Source organism: Giraffa tippelskirchi, chromosome 2, assembly GCF_054371585.1.
Source record: "Giraffa tippelskirchi isolate mGirTip1 chromosome 2, T2T-mGirTip1v1.2.pri, whole genome shotgun sequence".
Classification (NCBI taxonomy): Eukaryota; Metazoa; Chordata; class Mammalia; order Artiodactyla; family Giraffidae; genus Giraffa; species Giraffa tippelskirchi.
Window position 1 is genome coordinate 129,682,309 of NC_137276.1, and position 23,965 is coordinate 129,706,273.

A 23,965-nucleotide genomic window follows, 5' to 3' on the forward strand; every position below is an offset into this window, starting at 1 on the left:
TTCAGTTCAGTTCAGTTCAGTCGCTCAGTCGTGTCTGACTCTTTGCAACCCCATAGACTGCAGCACACCAGGCTTCGCTGTCCATCACCAACTCCTGGAGATTGCTCAAACTCCTGTCCATCTAGTCAGTGATGCCATACAACCATCTCATCCTCTGTCATCCCCTTTGCCTCCTGCCTTCAATTTTTCCCAACCATCTCATCCCCTGTTGTTCCCTTCTCCCGCCTTCAATCTTTCCCAGCATCAGGGTCTTTTCCAATGAGTCAGTTCTTTGCATCAGGTGGTTTATTAAGGGATAAGCCTGTAAGAAAGTGAGAGGAGCAGGATGGGGCAGGAGAAATGCCAAGTAGCATGTGGATCAGATGGTCTATCCCTAGCCTGATGAAGGCAGAGGGATAAATTGCACCATAGAGGATAGCTGTGAGCCTTCATAAGCCAATATTCACAGCAGCTGGGGGGTGGGTGTAGGGGCCAGGAACATGGATCTGCTTGGAGCATTAACAGCACTGGGTGTGCTGTGCTTAGTCACTCAGTTGTGTTTGACTCTTTGCGACCCCATGGACTGTAGCCCACCAGGCTCCTCTGTCCAAGGGATTCTCCAGGCAAGAATACTGGAGTGGGTTGCCCTACCCTCCTCCAGGGGATCTTCCCAACCCAGGGACTGAACCCAGGCCTCCTGCATTGCAGGCAGATTCTTTATCATCTGAGCCACCAGAGAAGCTCAAATAATATAACCTTAGAATAAATATGTTGCAGATTCTAGGAATCAATCTGGGAACTAGGAATCAACCCGGGGTCTCCTGCATCAGGTGGATTCTTTACCAGCTGATCTACCAGAGAAGCCCCATCATTTGGTGACTGGAGGTGAAGCATAGATGGGAGGGACAAGGATGGCTCCCAGGTTTATGACTTGAACAAATGAATAGATTCTTGGATATAACAGCAACACTCCCCTCATGGCACCGAAAATTAAGATTATAGAATGATGAAAAATTCTTCATTTTGTAAGAAATTTTTCTTTAGCTTTTTACTTTCTAGGTAAAACTACCAACTTCTTGATGTATTTGTATAGGTTCAGTTTTCCATTAAAAAATATAAAGACTTTCTTTTTAAAGTTTGCTCCAGGTAATTCCAGTGGTAAAGAATCTGCCTGCCAGTGCAGGAGACGCAAGAGATGTGGGTTCAATCCCTGGGTGGGGAAGATCCCCTGGAGAAGGAAATGGCAACCCACTCCAGTATTCTTGCCTGGAGAATCCCACGGACAGTCCATGGGATTGCAAAGAATCAGACATGACTGAGCACACACACACTAGACACACTTTTTGATCTTGTCTGTTTATTCTGCTTCCTGTTGAAAATAGATCCCAACTGGTTCTAGGATTTTAATAATTGAACATTCAATCCCAATACTATGTTAGTTTTTAATGAGAAAGTAGTTATGTGTTGTTCTTTTTTTAATGTTTTGTTTTGTTTTAATTTTTAAAATTCATTTATTTTTGCCTGTGCTGGTTGTCTGTTTTGCCTGAAGGTGTCTCACTGCGGCGGTTTCTCTTGCTGCAGAACACTGGGCTCTAGGTGATGGGCTCAGTAGTGGTAATGTTCAGGCCCAGTTGTCCCTGGCGTGTGGAATCCTCTAGGACCAGGAATCAAACCTGTGTCCTGTACATTAGCAGGCGATTCCTACCCACTGGACCACCCGAGAAGTCCGTTATGTGTTGTTCTTAATGTATTCATCCTTTACTCGAGAGGTCATTAAGCTATGGTCTGTGGGCCAGATCAAGCCTACTACCTGGTTTTGTATGGCTGGAAAACCAGGAGTTTTTACATTTTTAGAGGGTTGCTTAGGAAAAAAATTAAGTAACATTCAGTATGACTGTATGATTCACAAAGTCAAAAACATTTACTACTTAGCCATCTACTGTAAAAGTTTTCCAGCCCCTGCTTCCATTCATTATGGTCTCAAACCTGTTTTTCAGAAGTGTGCTGATTCAATCTGTATTTTGAAAGAAAATCTTATATTCAAAAATTTTATATTAATTAGCCATTTTGTTGTTGTTCAGTCACAAAGTTGTGTGTGACTCTTTACAATTCCACGGATTGCAGCACCCCAGGTCCCCCGTCCCTCACTATCTCCTGGAGTTTATTTACTTATTATTCATTAATTAAATTTATTTTGATTTGCATATTATTTATTAAATAAGCAATTTATCAAACTATAAAATTATTTGTTCTATATGAAGATTCATCACAGAATTTATATAAATTCTATCTCATCAGAACACTCATTTTAATGGGATTCTGTAACAAATTTAGAGTCATTCATTTTGAATAAAATAAATATGTATAATTTGTTTTCTAGTTTGAAAAAATGTTACAACCTATTCTGTGATGATTATAAAGAAACTGAAAAATACAAATAGATACAAATGTTAAAAAATCACCTGCAATTTTGCCTTCTAGAGTTAACCACCATTAACATTTGGCTACATCTTTTTCTAGGCATATATCTATTTAATTTTTTTAAATGTGGATCACATTGTGTATATAATAGTATACCATTCTTTATTCATTTAATGTTATAATTTTCAAAAGCATCTTACTTGACTGCATTTATTCCACAGAATGAATATGTCACAATTTATTTAAACATCTTCCAATTTTTTGACATTTAGGTTGAAGCTAATTTTTCACTATTGTAAATGCCGCAATGAGCATCTTCATGTGTAAATCCAGATCCTCATTTCTGTGTCCTTAGGCTTACAATTTTTAAAGAATAACTATTGTCTCCCCTCCCATTCTCTTCCTTGTCTTCCTTGTAAACATGTTCTTCTTACCGTAGATCTATAAATGATGGAGTTCCTCAGGGCTAGCGACTTGCCTCTTCTCACCCTCTATGTTTGTCTCCAATGTCACATATACCAAACTTTCACATCTATATGCTGCAACTCCCATATTTACATCACCAGCCCCAGATCATTCTTCTAAGTTCCAGACCTACATATCAAAATACCTTCTTGTGATCTCCATTTGTATGTCTTATACCATCTCAAACAGAAAATGTCCAAAAAGGAGTCAATGTTTTTCTTCTTTCTGCTCCCCTGCCCAAACTCCCTCCTCCTAACTGCCCATTTCAGTAAAGGGACATCACCTTTGCACTAAATTCCCTGTGATAACAACCTGGAAACTGTCATTGACATCTCTCTCTCCCTCACTACCTCCATCTATTCAGTCACCAGATCCAGTTGATTCTATCATGGAAATATATTTTCAGTATTTCTGTTTCACCCTATCTCCCCAACTCTCACCTAAGCCACATCCATCTCTTTCCTGGACTGCTATATTTGTTTCCTAATCGATCTCTCTGCATCCACTCTTGTCCTGCTCTATCCGGTCCCCATGCAATTCTTCACCATGGAGAAAGTGTCAAAAAAGTCTGTTTTTACAATCCCTAAGTAGCTGTTAGGATGAAGATCTTCATGGCAACCTTTCCTCACCTTTCCACTTCATCTTGCCACTTTCCCTGAACTCTCTTGCTCCAACCCTGTGGTTTCCTTTCAGTTACTCAATTGTGGTAAACGTCTTTCAACCTCAAAACCTTGTTCAAGATGCTCCCTCTGCCTGTTAGATTCTTCTCTCCCTCTTCAGCTGACCAACCTGTTTCCTGATCCTCCCTCAACACATACACTACCTCCATATGCTCTTGGTGTCATAGCTGTTGACTTTGGGGGCACTTATTACAAACTGTAATCCAAATTGTTACATTTTTTCCCCTCTGTAATGTCTTTTTCTCTGCTACAGTGAAATTTCATTTTAGGGCAATTATTATTTATTTCTTTTACCTCTATATCTCTCAGTGCCTGGCATGTAATAGGTGCTCAATAAACATTTGTTGATTAACAGATCATGGAGTATAAATATTGTAAAGACATTTAAAAGATATTATCATATAATATCTCAGCCGATTTATAACCCCACTAACCATAGATGAGTGTTCCTTCTATCACACCCATCCTGACACTGACACTATCATTCTAAATAATTTTTAAATATTTTTACAGGCAAAATTTTACCTCATTATGATTGAAATTGCCTTTCTTTGATTACTAGTGAAGTTGAACACTTTTCACAAATTGGTAGCCTCTCATATATTTTCTGTGATTTTAAAATTCATGTCATAATGCTTTTACTGAACCATTTTTGTTGCACTATTTTGGAAATTTATTTAGATTAATAACCTATAAAACAGTGCCACCCAACCAGCTTAACTTCATTTGAAGGTCTGGACAGATCTGGGAAATACTGCTCCACAAAGTTTACATTTAGTCATTGATGATTCCCCCTTAACTGGGATGATCATGAAATTTATCATGGGAACTGGGGCACTATTGAGAGTAAAGGAGGGTGCCATTAATAATTATGCGAAGACAGCAGGTATAAAGCAGGACTGTCCTGTACAAGCTAAGATGTATGGCCTCTTTAACTCATTTCATATGAACTTAGAATTCTCGGGATGTAGGCCTCGGAGGAGAGGTCCAAGTGGTGATCCAGGGATAAACCGAGAATGCCCTGCTTAGTTGTTCAGTCATGTCCGACTCTGTGACCCCATGGACTTAAACTGGCCAGGTTTCTCTGTCCATGGGGATTCTTCAAGCAAGCATACTGGAGTGGGTTGCCATGCCTTCCTCCACGGGATCTTCCCAACCCAGGGATCGAACCCAGGTCTCCTACATTGCAGGCAGATTCCTTACCCACTGAGCTACCAGGGAAGCCCAAACTGAGGATAAACCTGCTTTTTGTCCTGAATTTTAGTTCAGATGGCTCTGTGCTGTTCAGTGATTCAGTGGCTCAACCTGTGACTTCCTGTTGCCCCTGCTGCCAGCCTCACTCATTTGCCTTACCTGCCTGACCGTTCGAGGCATCTGATGATTTCATACAATTCTCCTTTCATGATGAGGCCAGTGGCCCAAAGAGCTGCAGGGACCACCTTGCCCCTAAATGGAGAGTTGGGCAGAGGCAGAGTTAAGTCCCTTGGAAGAGTTCTCTCCTGTCCCAACTCACCACCTCCCTGTTCACTTTTCAATACATTCCTCTTGCTCACATTACACTGACAATACCAGCAGCTACTTTCGAATTTTAGAATGCTTCCAATGTTATGTCAAGAAGTGGCCAGAAGTTTTCACTTCCATATATATATATATATATATATGTATGTATGTATATTTGGCTGTGCTGAGTCTTTCTTGCCACGTGGGGGATTTCTCTAGTTGCGGTGATTGGGGGCTACTCTCTAGTTGCGATATTCGGGCTTCTCATCGTGGTGGCTTCTCTTGTTGCAGAGCACGGGCTTTAGGGCATGCAGGCTTCAGCAGTTGAAGCACATGGGCTCAGTAATAGAGGTTCCCAGGCTCCAGAGCATAGGCTCAATAGTTGTGGCACACGGGCTTCCTTGCTTTGCGGCATGTAGGATCTTCCCAGACCAGGAATCGAACCAGTCTTCTGCTTTGGCAGGCAGATTCTTTACCACTGAGCCACCAGGGAAGCCTAAGGTATATACTTTCTGAGCACTTCATCCTGTATCAGGTGATGGGCAAGTGGGCTTCTGGTCCCATCGCTTGTAATGCCTCCCTCAGCTCAAGCAGTATGTCTACAAAATTTCCCAGCTTTTCCTAAACATCCTTTTATGTAATGTATACTCTTCAGTGGACTTCCCATGTGGCAGGAGACTTAGAGACATGGGTTCTATCCTAGGTCGGGAAGATCTCCCAGAGGAGGACATGGCAACCCACTCCAGTATTCTTGCCTGGAGAATCCCATGGACAGAGGAGCCTAGCGGGCTACAGTCTATAGAGTCCACAAAGAATTGGACACGATTGAAGCAACTTAGCATGTACGCATACCCTTCAATAAAGTTCAAAAAAGAAATTCAGAGTTGCTGACAGATTTGCATTTTCAAGAAGTGCTAGGAACTTATGGAAAGTAGAACCTGATGACAGAAAACGTCTGGGAAAAGAAAGACTGGAGGGTTTCGACAAGTTGAATTTGTGTTCGTGCCATCCAGTCTGTGGTATGACTTGATTAGGAAAAGAACAGTAGCCTTCCTCTTCTAATCGTGTCAACAGAGAAGAAATTTCCTACCAGTGGAATTCCCAACAGAGCCTATGTGTACTGTTGTGTACTGAACAACTCCAGAGGGCACCATTTACATTGCCATCTATGCGAAGGGAACCAAATGGCCCCTCCTGGCAGGCACCTGAGGTGGGGTTCACAATCCTCCTGGCACTGTTCAGGGCACAGTCTGGGTGGCCATATGCTGAGGTCCTGACTGACACATTCTATGTCAGTTTTCTCTGATAAAGATGCTGTCCCTTTGCCACAGTTAGACTTGCTTTCTTCGCCAATGCCTACAGATTTTTCAGGGTAATCTTCATCTACACGCATTCACCTAGTTTCTGTAAGTGCTGTAGTATTTGTCAAGCCAAGTGTCCTGGTTTCAGGTTTAGAAAATAGGTCATTGGAGCTATCTTTTAAGGGCTGAGTTTTGCCTAGATTTTGCTATTTCATTTTTACTGAGGAAAGCACAGGAAATAAATGCAATCTCATGGTTTGCTAGAGAATCAAAACATTTCAGATAATTTTTTTTTAAGTTGTGTTTTTTTCATTAAAGCATAGCTCTATAAATGGAAGAAAAAAATTATTTTAGGTGTGCATAGGAACCATCTCCAAAATAGCTTCACGTACAGACTAATAAGTTAAATCAATTCATTTGCCCTACAGAAATAAAAGAGACACACCATATATTCAACCTACCTAAGGGAGATAGACCTTGGTTTTGAACTGCTGGAGGAATCAACTTTGTATCTCCCAAGAAGGAAAGTGATAAAATGATGCAGAGACATTTCTAAAAGGTCCTTAAGCTAGAAGAAGCCTTTTAGTGCATTCACTTAATCATTCAGTCAGTTAATTCTTACTATTTGCTTAACACTGGGAGCAGCAGTCCAGCTCCTTCACGAGGAAGCTGAGGTCACAAAGGTGGTTAAAGACACTACAGGAAAGAAAGCCCAGATGTTCTATACCCAGGACACTCCGCCCCACAGTACCATTAAATATTCCCACATAGTGACACTCAGGTGATGAAACAGGAGAGCATCTGTGTACTGCATGTGACTTGCATGTAATTCATGTAATAAAGATAAAATCCAAACCCCTTTGCCAGCCATATCTTTATTACTCTAAATGTCACAACTTAGAGAAGGTTCAGCATTAGGGCTAATAACTTCAGAATTAGTTTGGAAATTTTGCAAATAAATCTTTTCCCCACCTATTCTTACTCCTTATGATTTAAATATTTCAGTTGTGTCTTTTTGAAAATGTTGCCTTTACAGATTAAAATCCTATAAATAGCACTGATCTCTAAGGAAGGTGATCTCATCTAGACCCTTTGAGTATTATTCCAGTTTCCTATCCATGTCAAAATGAAGACCTCAATCTCAGGGTGGCTGCCTTCTTAAAGGAGTTCATAATAATGTGAAATTCATTTTCTGAGATGTCTAGACTCTTCCCTTTAGACAATGAAGTGCCCCGACTTGCTGATTTCTGTTGAACTTGTTGACAATTGAGGACGTTGACTGGAGCACGTATGTGCAGAGGGGAACAGCTGCTCTTGCCAGCTGCCTTGTCCTCTGTATAGACATAAACACTGCGCAAGGAGCCTCGGCAGGTCAGGAGACAGAGAACTCACTGAGGTGGCTGTAAGGAATTAGTTTTGCTTAGTCAATTCATCTATATGCATCTGGACCAAGGGATGCTGAGCTCTTAGCTCTGTGACTAAGGGCAAGGATTCTGAAGCCCAGCTACCTGGAATAAATTCCTGGCTCTGCCACCCAGCTTTCTAGCTTTTGACATTAGTTGCTTAACCTGTCTTCAGCTTCCTTACCTATAGATGGAGATACTAGGTGTTTTATTTTTTTTAATAGGGTTTTTGAGGATTAAATGCAACTATTAATAATTCCAGCAGCAAATATCAATCAAATTCCTATTCCATTCCAGTTACCATGAACAAGATAGAAATAGCCCCTCCTTTTATGGAATTTAGAGTCTTTTTTTCACACCCAAACTCTGATCCATTTGAGGATTGTAAAGTCAATGGTGAAATGTGACCACATTTTGTTTTAAATGGATTAGGATAGGATTTTACAAAATAAGAGTTTCAGGAAACTTTTTAATATTTTTTTATGTATGTATGGCCTGGGTCTTGATCTAAAATGGATTTTTTTAGTCTAGTAAAGATGATCAGCAATTAAACAGCAACTTGGGTATAGCTTATGTGATAAGTGAAGTGTCATGGGAACATGGCAAAGTCATATGATCCCCTTCCGATGGGTACACAGAATCAGAGAAACCTTCCAGGAAGAAGCGACATTGAAGCTGAGACTTAAAGGATGAGTAGAAATTAACCAAAAGAAGTTGGGGGAGGTTGGACAGGAAGCAGTTCCTTTAAGGGCAGTAAGAAGCTCTGGTTAATGAAGCCAGGAGAGAGCTGCTCAGATTTGCATGGTGTGAGGGTGGTGGTGGAGGTGGTGGTGGCATCTTTGTTGTGGCACATGGGCTTAGTTGCCCCATGGCACGTATGATGACCAAGGATCAAACCTGAGTCCCTTGCATTGGAAGGCAGATTCACAACCACTGGACCACCAGGAAAATCCCTCAGATTTGCATTTTAGAAAAGCACTCTGGCTGCTTGCACAGAATGGGCAGAGTTAGTAGGGAGAGTGTTTAGTAATTTCAGGACACAGTGGTCTAGACTAGGGTGGGAGCAGTGGGCACTGAGAGGGACAGAACCTTGGTAATTGATGGGGCTGAAGGCGCTGGTCTGGGATGACACTCACCTGACTCACATGTCTGACATCTAATTTACAGAGGCTGCAGGGGACAAATCTAAGTCTGTAAGCTCCAAGCCCCTGACTTGAGGAACTGTTCTTGTAAACAGGAAGACAGGGCCTTTCCATCATTTTGCAAATCATTTCTTCATCCCGTTGGACATATCTGTAGACTATTGCTGGGCCTAGCAGTTGGCAGGGTTTCATGTTCCAAAGTGGGACGGTTCTTGGCAGGAGATGGAAAGCTGGAAACAGAATGCAAACTGGGCGAGCCAGGCACCCTGTATGAAGCGAAAAGAGAAAAAAAAGGGATGGTACTTTCCCATCTGATCCAGAATATCTGGTCAGAAAATAATTTAAAAGGGCAGATAATTCAAAGATGTTTCTATCTGGCTTTGAAATGCCGTGCATTTTTGGCAGGGATCTACCTTGCCAAATGTTTTGCTAAGGCGTCATTTTGCATTCCCTGAACACAGACCATCTGGGCAGCAGGGGGCTGAGCCTGAACCCAGGAGGGAGTCTGGGGGGCTGGCTGAGGAGGCCTTGATGCTTGAATATTGGACAGAGACCAAAGGTCTCCCTGTCGCCCCAGTTGATCAACATTTGTCTGTCTACCTGTGTCCTACCACAGAGCAGGGAGCTTTTTCTGACCTAAGCCTTCACATGGTGACTTGAAAAGTAGCTCTCCAGTTTCCAACACACAATGTGTTCTGCTCCTATCTCTGGACACTCACAGGGCCACCTCTGTTCCACAGGGGGGCAGCCCACTGACCCAGGGCTCCATAGCAACCTCAAAAGCAAACCATATTTGGAGCAGGAGGCAGGCTGTTTACATATGTTACCATAAAAGACATTTTAAGTTATATTCCGTCCTATTTTACAGAAGAGCTGTAAACGGGACAGACCAGAAGGCCCCTTTCCTGTTATTCATAAATAAAATAGCTGCTTCCAGACAAGTGAAAAGATGAGCTTATCTTCCCTGGCTCAAGCCTACCTAAGAGAGGAAAAGAGTCTCATTTCACAGAAATCACTTAAACAAAGGGTCTCTCCCATTTAGGACTTAGAAGAAATGTCAGGGTGGCAGACACTCCCTACTAAAGAATTCCAAGCATTCCCCCTTTTCTCAATCTGGAGGGTGCCAAGCCAGGGTAGTGGCCTGGTCCAGACTAGAATTCACAGGGAATAATTAGTAACAGGCCCAAATCTGGAAGTTCAAGGAAACTGGTTTTCCCCAATCTGTAGTAAAATTAAGCACTGATTTTTTTTTTCTTAAAAAATCTTTCTTTTTTTCCTTAAAAAATCTTTTCCCTGCTTTATTGAAGTACAATTGATATATAAAATTATTAGATGTTTTAAGTGTCCACCATGGTGATTTCATATCTATAAATTAAATATATATATATGGGACCCTATATATATATATGGGACCCCCCCCACTCCCACACTTAGTTACATCCATCACCTCCTGTATTTTTTTTTTTTTTTTGCCTGTGGAAGAACACTTAAGTTCCAAGTACTGTTTTTCATAATCAGAAAAGAAGGCATTTCCTTCTTCCCCAGAGTTGGCTAACAGTTTCTTCACAGGAAACTCTTAATCCTTAAAAGATGCTCTGTGACCCAACTCCTTTTTCCAAGTGTCAGTTCTTTCATTTCATAGAACCGTGTTTCTAAAGAGGATGAGCTAACAAACTAAAGCCGGTGCAGTGTTTTGAAAAACCCAGCAGAGGTTTCTTTGACTCGGTTTTCCGAAAAACTGAAGGAAGCCAAGCCAGGCGGCATGTGACCTGACACCCACCTCTTCCCCTCCTTTAATGTCTCCTAAGTCGGAGGTGGCTAAGGGGGACTTCGGAGGCATACCCAAACCTTTAGAACAGATTCCCCACCTCCATGCCAGATACTAGTCCCATCTGCACTCCTCCGTTCCTCATACACACACCTCTCATAGGTCATTCTCAGAGAGCAGCCAGGAAGGGAAGGAAAATGTGTGTTAAAGCAACAGGTTCCACCCACAGCCTGAACTTGGAAGGGGAGGCTGGAGCCAGGCGACAGGAGCTGGGCGGTGGAGGGAGAGGAAGCGGCGAGGAGGAAGGTGGAAGGGAAATGATGGTGCATGACCACGGAGCACACGTCACTCGGGCTCCCACATGGACTTGTGTATGTGCGCGTGTAGGGGGAGGGAGGTCCTGCAAGGGGTCACCCGGGAACTTCCGCCTGGGTTTAGGAGGCAGGGGCCTGCGCTTTGGGGTGCCGGGAGGTTTAGGCGGGGTAATGAACCTCGCAGAGAGGGCTTGAGGAGCGCGCAGGAAATATGAGTGTGTTTGGGGGTTAAAATTCACCACTCTCCCCAGGGCGCCGGCCCTGCTAAGTGGCCACGTCTGCGTCCCTAAGGCCCCCGAGTCCCCTTCCCTCGGGCCTTTTCCCGGTCCCTCCAACCGCGTCCCCGCCCGGCCTCCCGCCCCAGCCTGCAGCCGAGAAAGCCGGGAGAGCGGACTCCGCCGCGCCCGGCAGCCTCTGGGCATGCTCGGTGGCGGGACCCGCTCCGCGCCGGCAGGGCGCGTCCTCCTTCCCCCAGGGCGGCGGCGGCGCCTGCAGCCACGGCCGCCGCGCTCCGGCCCCGCACACCTTTGGGGGCGGCGGGGGCCACCCTGCTCGGTGGGAGCCGAGAGCGCCCCCCACCCGGAACCTTCCAGCGAGCAGAGGCGGGGCTGGCTCGAGGGGCGCGGAGGCGGGAGTGAGACCTCCGAGCTGCCTGCGGTTCCTTAGAAAGTAAAGCTCAGCTCGCTAGCGGAGCCGGCCTCCCGGCCGCCGGCGAGGGCGGGGCGGGGCTGGTAGGGGGTGGTCTCCGCGCCTAGCGCGAGGTGCGAATTTAGTAGCCGCCCACCCTCTTCTTGGTCCCCGCCCCCAGGGAATTAGAATTCTCTGGGAAAGTGTCCGGTTCTCGGAGAATCCCTGGAGCGGGGTGCGGGGGCGCACCCGGCACAAAATGGTTAAAAAAGTCCACGCGCGCCTAGGGGCCCCTGTTAGGAAAAGTCTGCGCGCCAGCGCCTGGGCACCCCCTTTGCTGATTTGAGGGTCAGTTGCCCGGAGGAAATCCGCTCGTCGCAGGGGAAGGGATGCGATGAGGGAAGCCTCAAGCCGGTGCCGGCTCCTACCCCCACGCCTTCTCGGGGGCGCACCTCCAGCCTGGCGGGCGCGGGGCACTACTGGGCCGGGGCGTTCGCGGCAGGCGGCGGGCGGCCGGAGCAGGCTCGGCCAGCGGCTCACTCTCTCTGCCTCCTCCCCCCAGGATTACCGAGAGGATGGGATGGATCTAGGCAGTGACGCCGGCAGCAGCAGCAGCAACAGCAGCCGCGCCAGTTCGCAGTCCAACTCCACCAAAGTGACCCCTTGCTCCGAGTGCAAATCCTCGTCGTCGCCGGGGGACAGCCTGGACTTGGTGTCTGCCCTGGAGGACTATGAGGAGCCTTTCCCGGTCTACCAGAAGAAGGTGATTGATGAGTGGGCGCCGGAGGAGGACGGGGAGAAGGAAGAGGAGGACGGGCGCCACGAGCGAGGATACAGGGATGACCGCTGTCCAGCCCGGGAGCCGGGGGACGTGAGCGCCGGGACCCGCAGCGGCAGGGGCAGGAGCGCCACCACCGCCATGCCGCCCCCGGTGCCCAACGGCAACCTCCACCCGCACGAGCCCCAGGACCTCAGGCACAATGGCAACGTGGTGGTGGCCGGCCGGCCGAGCGGCTCCCGGGCCCCGCGCCGGGCGGTCCAGAAGCCCCAGCCGGCAGGGGGCCGGCGCAGCGGCCGGGGCCCGGCGGCCGGGGGCCTCTGCCTTCAGCCCACGGACAGCGGGACGTCCGTCCCTGAGGAGCCTCCGGTTCCCCCTATGGACTGGGAGGCGCTGGAGAAGCATCTGGCCGGGTTGCAGTTCCGGGAGCAGGAGGTGCGGAACCAAGGCCAGGCGAGGACCAACTCCACCTCCGTAAGTTGGCCGGGGTGCGTGCTCAGGCGCGCACACACGTACCCACCCCGCGCACGGCCCGCACGCGCCCTCCCCGCTCTCGCGCCAGCCGCCGGCCCCATTCATTCTGCTGGGAGGGTGGGGGCCGGGCCGGGGAGGCTGCCTTCTGCTTCCCCGGGGTACGGTTGCTCAGTCTCTGAGCTGTCTGGGTTTGCAGGATGGGCGGAGAGGTGGGAGGGGCAGACAGAGGGCAGCGGAAAGTCGGGTTAGTGGAACTGGCGACTCATTTTAATGGAATTACTTATGGAGACGAGACTGTGAGTCACTCGCCTGAAAATAAATCCGGGGAGATTTTGGCACCGAAGCCGGTACCCTGCGGGTGATATTTCAACTCGTAATACTTGTGGCTTTGTCAAGCGTGGTGGGTCTCCCTTCGCTGCCACTGATGTCTCGCCCATATATAGGCTGTCCCTGCGCAGAAGCATGCATTCGCCTGCCCACACCTCCGGTGAGGCAGCACGCGTTGTTCCTTCTTGACGTGTGCGCGGATGCTCCTGAATTGGAATGGGCTGACCGCCCTCCTCAGACTTTTTTTCCTTTCTGAAACCCGACTTATTGTTGACCTGCTAGGATAAGGGAGTGGTTCTTTCCTCTGTCGGCTGACTCACCCCACTGTCCGGTGAATCCCTCCTTGTTTTGATAAGGAGCCACTTGCAGTTCCTTACCAGAGGCTTGTGCCTCAGTTCAGGAAACCCAGAGAGGAAAGGGCACTGGAGTGGAAAAGAGAGGGAGGGAAGGAGGGCTGCATCTATAATAGGAAGCTCTGGCAGGTTCACACTTGTCTGGACATCTCTTTTTGCCCCCAAGAGGAGAGCAGATAAATGACTTAAAAGAACAGCATTATGAAAGTAGCTCCTCTATTTATCTCTGTTTTGGGAGAAAGCAACAGTTGTAATTTGAAATCATTAATGACGATCGTACATGGGGTTGAAAGGTACACAGTTTAAATGAGGGTCTCTCTGTGTGTGGCAGCTGTGTGGCAGTGTGGGAGAATGCTTGCTTGCAGGTGTAATTTTTGGCTTCCCAGCCCCAGGGCTACTGGAAATTGGGTGCGTGCACTTCTGACTTCAGGGGTAAGGACAGTAACTGTGTTTCACAGAGAAATTGGCATGGTTTCTATGAGAGAGAGCCCTTGGCTGACAGAGCCTATTGGTTAGTGTCCCTTGAGAAACTACCTATTAAATTAACACACTCATTTTAATCCCAGCTGTTTACCATGGCCACTAGCAGACACGGAATCTTTCCATTACAGCCAGTACTTGCTCTTGTATCTTGCAATTCAAAACATCCTTCTCCCACTTAGTGCTGAGAAAAATACCTGATTAAGCTCCCTGGACTTAAACAGTGACTTGAAGATAAATAAGTCCCCTTTACTATGGCCCGACATTTTTACATTCCAGGAAAATGTAATCATTGGGTTATACATGCAAAGTTAGGGTTTAATGATTACAGTGAGCTCCATTATTTAGAATGTTCTTGAGCACCCATGTTGTTGTTGGTCAGTTACTAAGTTGTGTCTGACTTTGGGACCCAATGGACTGCAGCATGCCAGGTTTCCCTGTCCTTCATTATCTCCTGGAATTTGTTTAAACTCATGTCCATCGATCGAGTCGGTGATGCCATCCAACCATCTCATCCTCTGTTGCCTCCTTCTCCTCTTGCTCTCAGTCTTTCCCAGCCTTAGGATCTTTTCCAATGAGTTAGCTCTTTGCATCAGATGGCCAAAGTATTAGAGCTTCAGCTTCAGCATCAGTCCTTCCAGTGAATATTCAGGGTTGATTTCCTTTAGGATTGACTGGTTTGATCTCCTTGCTGTCCAAGGGACTTTTCATGACTTCTGTGCTAAATTCAAAGTCTGATTCTCAGGGCTGCAGTGACACATCTGTCCACATAGGCCTGGAATTATGGTGAGCAAGGTAGGGATACAGATTGACTTCCTTCTAGGAACTTAAAATCTAATAGCTCACCTAACAGACCTGCTTCTGCCAATACACACACACACACACACACACACACACACACACACACACACTCCTTTCTAGCTTATTGTGGAGACTGAATCTCTCCTTCTTGGGCCATCTTTGAAACCTGAGGTGTCTTGTCTCCTCACCTAGTAAACAGTTTGCTTATGTGGGTTCCTCCCCCTTCCTTCCCTCACCCTCCTGAAGATGTCCCCTCTGGGTATTTCTTTCATAGAAATTTGGGTTCCATTGCTTTAAAGCAAGTATGTGTACAGGAAAAATGGGAGGGGGAAATGGCCTTTGAGGTGGTTGAATATTGAATTTTTCCATAGTTTGGAAAAATTTGAACAAAACTACTAGTCATTATTGGGTTAAAATAGTGATTTTCAAACTGTAAGTTCTCCATGAAATCACCTTATCACTTTTTAAGAAAATAAAATTAAATAGAATGTACTACAGTGATTGATTTTTTAAGAAGTTTTTATTTCAGTTGTATGTGGACACTGGGTTACAGTGTAAGATTTCTTTTACACTGTGGGTCACTGTCATAAAAGTATGGAAAACACTGATTAAAATCCTGTTTACTCCTGCCTGGAATAAGTGTGAGAACTTATAACCCTGGGGACGGAAGCTTGAGAGTCACAAAGGAGTTTGTGTGGAAGAAGTCTGTCTTGAAGAAACTGCTCAAATCAAGAGCTAGTTTTTGCACATCCTTAAAAAGTTGTGTGTGGGTTTGACAGAAAACAATAAAATTCTGTAAAGCAATTATCCTTCAATAAATAAATAAGTAAATAAAAAGTTGTGTGCGGGTTTCCCTGGTGGCTCTGGTGAAGAATCTCCCTGCCAGTGCAGGAGACACGGTTCAACATGGGTTCAATCCCTGGTTCGGGAAAATCCCACATGCTCCAGAGCAACTGAGCCCAAGCACCATAACTGTTGAGCCTGTGCACTAGAGCCTGGGAACCTCAATTACTGAGCCCATGTGGTGCAACTGCTGAAGTCCATGTACCCCAGAGCCTGTGCTTTGCAACAAGAGAAGCCACTGCAGGTGGTAAAGAACCTACCTGCCAATGCAAGAGATGTAAGAAATGAGAGTTCAATCCCTGGGTCAGGAAGATCCTCTGAAGGAGGGCATGGTAAGCTATTCCAGTATTCATGCCTGGAAAATCCCATGGACAGAGGAGCCTGGTGGGCTTAGACCAGGAGGTTGCAAAGAGTGGGACACTACTGAAGCGACTTAGCACGCACGCACTGCAGTGAGAGGCCTGCACACTGCAGCTGGAGGGTAGCCCCTGCTCTCCACAACTGGAGAAAAGCCCGTGCAGCAGCGGAGACCCAGCACAGCCATAAATAAATAACCCATTTTTAAAAAGGGCTGTGTGCAAATATATTTAAGTGAAGTTAATACATAGTACTGAGAGGAAGGGTATAAAATGAAAAAGAAGGGCACCTCTTTTTCACCTGTGAGGAGACCCAAATAACCTATTCCCACCTCATGACTTTTGCCTGTGCTGTTAGCTCTGTGTGGAATCAAGCGACTGGTCCCTCGTCATCACCCCAGGCTACTCAACTCACTTCCTCAGAGAGGCTGTCCCTAAGCCCCCTCCCAAGTGCAGAGTAAAGAGTAAAGCACTCCACCCTCTATCCAGGCACTCCTTGTGTATTTTCTTAGTGCTTGTCATTGCCTGACATGATCTTATTCAGTTCTTCATTTTTGGTCTTTTTAGAATCGAATTGGAGTACAGTGGGCTAGCCTGCATTGTTTTATTGCTGTAACCTAGTATCTGTGATAGTTCTTGAATATTGAATGAATGAATGAAGTGTTTATAAGACTCACATGCCCCATATCTAAAACCCAGCCCCCTTATTGTACAGTTGAGAAAATTGAGGCCCAGAGAGTTTAAGTGATTTGCAGAAGACCCCAGTAAGAAAATCATGAAGGGGATTTTGTTCTTTCTTCTGATGCTAGATTGGGTTTTTTTCCTTTTGATGCTTAAAATTAATTGAAATAAAAGGAAAGAGCTTCCACCTTCCTGAAATAACTTAAAGGGTTTCCTAATGACGGGTCCTCTCTTGTGTTTACTCAGTGTTAAGGACAAGTAAACCAGGAGATCATCAAAATCCCATGACGTTATGAGTATCTTCTCACAGACAGGCTTGGTTCGGTTTGCTTGGAATGGAATAATATTGAGTTCTGTCCATCAAAGCAGTGACAGCCTCCTCGCCCTTGTTCATGCCCCTTTCTTCCTCTCACCTACAGTGACAGGCTCAAAACGAAGGACTGAGATCACAAAGATGTGTTGACGATCAGCTGTCTCTAATCTAGGGAAGATTTAGAGGCAAATTTAAAAACGCAGTATGTGGGTACGATGAAAAACCTAGGGCTGACCTTAACTTTGTGACAGTTTCAGGTAGCTAATCTCTTTTGCTGCCAGCAGAGGGGGAGGAGCGTGGATGCTCCTGGGTACTGTCTTTGGTGTCAGAGCAGGAGGGGCCTGGGGAGTCTTGAGGGAGCCTCTGGTGACCTGACTTCCTGCTGTCTTCTCCGGGCTGCTCTGGCAGAAACCTGCATGGCCTCAGATGGCCCAGCCCCTCCTCAATGTCCAGCCCCCTCACCTTGATGTCGGAGCCTTGAGGGCAGCGAGGTCAATTTATTCCACTGCCTTATCCCAAGTAGCTCCCTTGGGCCCCAGAGATGCCTGGCGCTAGGGAGGGGGTGGGTAGGGGGTGAGGTTCCATCCAACAACCAGAACTACTCCCCGAGGTCCCCCCTTCAGTTGGCCAGACCCCGCCCCCATCCCATGTCCCTGTGTTTCTCACGGTCCTGCCCTGCGCCTGCAGGTATAAAAAGGCTCCTGGTAAATTCAAGGGCCGCACACAACCCAGAACTAGAGTACCGAGTTATGTGAGCCCTGCCCCCATATGTTCACTGTGCTGTGCTGTGCTGAATCGCTCAGTCATGTTCAATTTTTTGCGACCCTATGGATTGTAGCCCGCCAGGCTCTGTCCATGGGGATTCTCCAGGCAGGAATACTGGAAAGGGTTGCCACGCCCTCCTCCAGGGGATCTTCCCAACCCAGGGATTGAACCCAGGTTTCCCGCATCGCAGGCAGATTCTTGACCATCTGAGCCACCGGGAAAGCCCATTGTCTTCCTGCCTACTCTGTGGGAACTGGTATGGACAACTCTTAGGGAAACCTGAGCTTCTCTTCTTGTTTCCCTCGTCTGAACACAGTCCCAAGTGGTTGGCTTTCCCTTTCTCCTGCTTCTCCAAGACCTTAGTTTGTCACAGTATCATTCTTCTGTCTCCCCCATCACCCCAAGTGGAGTTGGGGTCCCCACTGCCTCAACCTACTCCTCTTCTTAAATGGAGTATAACTTCACTCTTTTTTCTCAATGGTCTTTCTGTGAAATTTTCTCAGGCTTTGTGATACTTCATGTTGAGCCTGTTCTACCTCTGGAAAGTCACTCCTTTTTTCTCCCTTTGACTTCTCCTTCCTTTTGATTTTTTATTAAAAAAAAAAAAAAACTCTATTGAGGCAGAATTGACATACAATTAACTGTACATTTAAAGTATGCAGTCTGATGAGTTGTGACTTATGTGTACACCTGTGAAGCCATGGCTAAAGTTGAGGTAATGAACCCATCTTTCACTCCCAGAAGTATACACATGCTGCTTTGTAATCCCCCCATTATTTCCCTTGGTATTCTAAAATACCTAAGAGTGGAATGACTGGATCGTATGAGAGGTGTGTGTTTAACTGTTTGAGAGTTGCCTGTTTTCTGAAGAAGTTGCCCAATTTGATGTTGGCTTCCTCTCCCACCAGTTGCTGTATTCCTCCTATGTTCTTGGGGACTGGCGGGACATCTCTCTTCAGACTGAGGTAACTGCTCCCCTCTGTCTTAAGAGAAAATCCCAGCAAAATACCAGGATCACATCTTACATCCAACCTGCAGCCATTACACCCATTGTTCAGAAAAAGAAAAGGACTCGTTTTTAAATTAGAATTCTAGTTGTAGACCTGAAACATTTTAATCGCCGTTTTATTATTTTCTTTACTGTCTATGACAGGTGCATTTCCCTCTTTTAATGAGAAGATAAGAATAATTTTAATTGACATGTTAGTTGAAAGTAGATTCTCCTGGTGAAGTTATTTCCAAAGTACTTGAAAGCAGTTTGTCTTTTTATTTGTTTGTACTATTAACTAGTAGCAAACTTTAAATTACCTACATTTCTTCCTAGAATGGTACTAATTACAGGTTGTTTTCAGTGTATTATTCTGTAAGAATTATAACCCAGTTACTCCTCCATCAATGACACTGCTAAAGTAGCTTTGAATGGCTAAGTAGTTTGTTTCCTTAGTTACTTAGGCTATGTTTAAATTACATGAATTCCTGTTTTTATAGACTAAATTAAGAGGTCTTTATTATTCCTGCAAAATATAGTAAAGTATGTGTTTAATAAGTTATGTGATTCCTCAGCCTGGGACACCACAGTGAAAACATTCTGAATGGTTTGCAGTTACCATTTATCCTTCTTAGCGCAACGTGACAGTGTTACAATCGCTTTTTTTTTTTTTTTAACCATAACTGGAAATGACTGGGGCTAACTATATTTTGTGTATCAACCTTACTTTGAAATGTTTAGTGTCATCCCTGTCTGCTTTTCTAATTTATGTTGATTCCTGTTTAAGTGCTGCAAGGCTGCTCTATCCATTAGCACGTAACTCCAGATAGAAATATGGTTGGCTTTTCCAAAAAAATTAGGTTGCAGGTAAACCATAGGTTCTCAGGCTCTGTGTATTTCAGCTACCATCAGATAGTTCACCCTACTACAGAACCATTAGAAAATATTGTAGTTGGATTAAAGGAAATCTGTGCCCACCAGTTGGTTTGCACATCGTGGTCCTTTAGAACATTCTGAGGAACACTGTCATGGTGCAGATCTGAAAAACAGATGCAGATATGTTCATCACACATTCACTGAGCTGTTTGAGCATCTCACCAATGACATCGCATCACCTTCCTCCATCCATTTCTAGCTCAGCCTGCACTTTAAACTCCAGATCCTTTGCCTGGCATTCCTTGTGACTTCACTCCCAGGAAGGCCTAGAACGAGCCCTTTTCTCTGTAGCAGGACCAGACGTTCAGTTCAGTTCAGTCACTCAGTCGTGTCCGACTCTTTGCGACCCCATGAATTGCAGCACACTAGGCCTCCCTGTCCATCACCAACTCCTGGAGTTTACCCAAACCCATGTCCATCAAGTCAATGATGCCATCCAACCATCTCATCCTCTGTCGTCCCCTTCTCTTCCTGCCCCCAATCCTACCCAGCATCAGGGTCTTTTCCAATGAGTCAACTCTTCGCATGAGGTGGCCAAAGTATTGGAGTTTCAGCTTCAACATTAGTCCTTCCAGTGAACACCCAGGACTGATCTCCTTTAGGATGGATTGATTGGATCTCCTTGCAGTCCAAGGGACTCTCAAGAGTCTTCTCCAACACCACAGTTCAAAAGCATCAATTCTGTGGTGCTCAGCTTTCTTCACCGTCCAACTCTCACATCCATACATGACCACTGGAAAAACCATAGCCTTGACTAGACGGACTTTTGTTGGCAAAGTAATGTCTCTGCTTTTAAACATGCTATCTAGGTTGGCCATAACCTTCCTTCCAAGGAGTAAGCGTCTTTTAATTTCATGGCTGCAATCACCATCAGCAGTGATTCTGGAGCCCAAAAAAATAAAGTCTGACACTGTTTCCACTGTTTCCCCATCTATTTCCCATGAAGTGATGAAACCAGATGCCATGATTTTAGTTTTCTGAACGTTGAGCTTGAAGCCAACTTTTTCACTCTCCTCTTTCACTTTCATCAAGAGGCTCTTTAGTTCTTCTTCACTTTCTGCCATAAGGGTGGTGTCATCTGCATATCTGAGGTTATTGATATTTCTCCCGGCAATCTTGATTCCAGCTTGTGTTTCTTCCAGCCCAGCGTTTCTCATGATGTACTCTGCATAGAAGTTAAATAAGCAGGGTGACAATATACAGCCTTGACGTACTCCTTTCCCTATTTGGAACCAGTCTGTTGTTCCATGTCCAGTTCTAACTGTTGCTTCCTGACCTGCATACAGATTTCTCAAGAGGCAGGTCAGGTGGTCTGGTATTCCCATCTCTTTCAGAATTTCCCACAGTTTGTTGTGATCCACACAGTCAAAGGCTTTGGCTTAGTCAATAAAGCAGAAATAGATGTTTTTCTGGAACTCTCTTGCTTTTTCGATGATCCAGCGGATATTGGCAATTTGATCTCTGGTTCCTCTGCCTTTTCTAAAACCAGCTTGAACATCTGGAAGTTCACGGTTCACGTATTGCTGAAGCCTGGCTTGGAGAATTTTGAACATTACTTTACTAGCATGTGAGATGAGTGCAATTGTGCGGTAGTTTGAGCATTCTTTGGCATTGCCTTTCTTTGGGATTGGAACGAAAACTGACCTTTTCCAGTCCTGTGGCCACTGCTGAGTTTTCCAGATTTGCTGGCATATTGAGTGCAGCACTTTCAGAGCATCATCTTTTAGGATTTGAAATAGTTCAACTGGAATTCCATCACCTCCACTAGGTTTGTTCGTAGTGATGTTTTCTAAGGCCCACTTGACTTCACATTCCAGGATGTCTGGCTCTAGGTGAGTGATCACACCATCGTGATTATCTGGGTCGTGAAGATCTTTTTTGTACGGTTCTTCTGTGTATTCTTGCCACCTCTTCTTAATATCTTCTGCTTCTGTTAGGTCCATACCAGACATTACTGGCCTCCAAACAGCCTAGCACTATCTTCCCCAAGGCCTGCTCTGACTCAGGGCCCCACCTCTTTGGGAAGCCATACCTGATCATCTCAGCTCTGAGCAACTTGTTCTCTGAACTTGTTATTCCACTTGTATTCGACTTTCTCATTCTTAGGCTTTCAAAGGCTCATCCCTGACAAAACTCAGCCCAGATCTGTCAATTTCTGCTTCCAGGCATTCTCTTTTTATGGGTATGTCTCTTGTCTGCCCCACTATTTTAAATCCCTCCTCCCCTTCAAACACATATGCAGGCTTGGGCATTTTCTGAGGACTAGCCATTTGATGGATGCTTGTTATCTGTATTAATGCATTTTGTACTACCCGTTTAGTTTTTAAATTTGCTCAAAGCTGCTATATTATGAGCTAATTCATAGAACTATGAATTAGTCATAGTCCTAATAATAGTCATTCCAGGTCCTTCCTTAAGAGCTTCTCTAAACTCTGTGACATTATATTTGCATTTTAAAAGAAATTTGTTTTTACTCCTGGACCTTTGCATCAAAGACATGAATGCTTTTGTTTTCTTCTGAAATTCAATCCTAAGGTTTATTTTTTTTTTTAAACAAAAGTGCCTTTGCAGATGTTTTTCTTTAGCTGCTTTATGTTCCTTGAGCTCTTAGGAGTGATGACTCTTTACACACTTACTGCTTTTATACTGTCAGTCACTGGGAGATTATTTTGCATACTGCTTTTGGAGAAATTCGAGTGTCAATTATGAAACTGAGCATTTTTAATGGAAAAGTAGTAAGATTTTAAAGATAGAAAGGATCTGAGAGGTCATCTCATCAAACCCTCACCACTTTCAGAGGAAGAAACAGGCTTATGACGATTAAATATCTTCAGCCACCTTCCTCAACCCAGGCCTGACCCAGTCTCAGGTCACCTGACTCACAGTTTCCACTTTTAATGAACTCTGTCCCCTTCAGCTATCTTTTTTTTTTTTTAAAGTCTTTGCACAACTTAATTGGAGGATAGATCCAGCCTCATCACTTAAGAGCTTCAGGACTAGAAGCAGATTCTAATTTTTATCACCTGATAGAAAAGTTTCATTTTATTGTTTGTTTCTCTTTTTCTTTTTAAAACCCATATTGTAATACAATTATAAACTTGGTCTCTTCCATTCAGAGTTTAGCTCATCACTGTGTGTATTTCTACCAACGAAACAATGCTCTCCTTGAGCTGACAGATTTTTTTTTTCCTGTCCTTTCTCATCTGTAAATACCTTTCTCTGACTGTCCACCCTCCTTTCCAGCACTGGGGAACACACAGTCTTCTCCTCTCATGGGTTCAGGGCTGACTGGCACTTGAGAATCCTGCAAGGACCCACCTGAGCTCCAGGAGACAGAGGAAGAAGCTGCGAGGGTGAGGGCTCACCGTTCTGTACATCACTTCTGTTTACAATCTGTCCATTGACTGTCAGGCTGTGAGGTGGTGCCTGGGTTCAAAAAGACAGAGGAGAAGACCTTTCTGTGACTCACTCAACAAGGTGATTGATTTTGTTTTGAAATTGATTTTGTTTTATCTAGACAGAGTTTTGGGCTTGCCTGGTGGATCAGATGGTAAAGAATCCGCCTGCAGTGTGGGAGACCTGGGTTTGATCCCTGAATTGGGAAGATCTCTGCAGGAGGCAACCCACTCCAGTATTCTTGCCTGAAGAGTCCCCAGGGATAGAGGAGTGTGGCAGGTTTCAGTCCAGAGGTCGCAAAGAATCAGATGTGACTGAGCCATTAAGCACAACACAGCACAGTTTCAGGTGATCGTTTATTATGAGCCTCCAAAAGAGCAAAAGGACAAAAACCAGGAAAAAGACTAGAAAGAAAGGCATTTGTGGAGTTCAGGAACAGCTCATGGAATAGTCTCCATTAGGACTCTGGCTTCATTAGAATATGGGTGAGAACTGCTGCTGCTGCTGCTAAGTCGCTTCAGTCGTGTCCGACTCTGTGCAACCCCACAGACGGCAGCCCACCAGGCTCCGCCGTCCCTGGGATTCTCCAGGCAAGAACACTGGAGTGGGTTGCCGTTTCCTTCTCCAATGCATGAAAGTGAAAAGTGAAAGTGAAGTCGCTCAGCTGTGTACGACTCCTAGCGACCCCATGGACTGCAGCCTACCAGGCTCCTCCGTCCATGGGATTTTCCAGGCAAGAGTACTGGAGTGGGGTGCCATTGCCTTCTCCATGGGTGAGAACTAGGAATAGAAAAATGGACGTCAGGGAAGGGAGATGTGTTTGGACTTTTCTGTTGCCTGTATGATGTTTTACTCTTCCAGTTAAATCTGTAGA

General features: G+C 45.4%; 1 protein-coding gene across 10 annotated transcripts in view; it reads left to right on the plus strand.

Moving 5' to 3' along the window:
• SCHIP1 (schwannomin interacting protein 1) overlaps positions 1 to 23,965 on the plus strand; it is a 992,315-nt gene that overhangs the window by 833,220 nt on the left and 135,130 nt on the right. For 4 of the 10 annotated variants that reach the window (XM_081570681.1, XM_081570682.1, XM_081570686.1 and 1 more), the window contains one exon: positions 12,163 to 12,852. The exons of 1 other annotated variant lie outside the window; for it this stretch is intronic. In XM_081570681.1, coding sequence (XP_081426807.1) covers positions 12,163 to 12,852 — 690 coding nt within the window. Of the gene's footprint in view, positions 1 to 10,944; positions 11,031 to 11,412; positions 11,643 to 11,790; positions 11,949 to 12,162; positions 12,853 to 23,965 lie in introns of those variants that run through there. 5 more of the 10 variants (XM_081570683.1, XM_081570684.1, XM_081570690.1 and 2 more) reach the window with 5 other exon arrangements.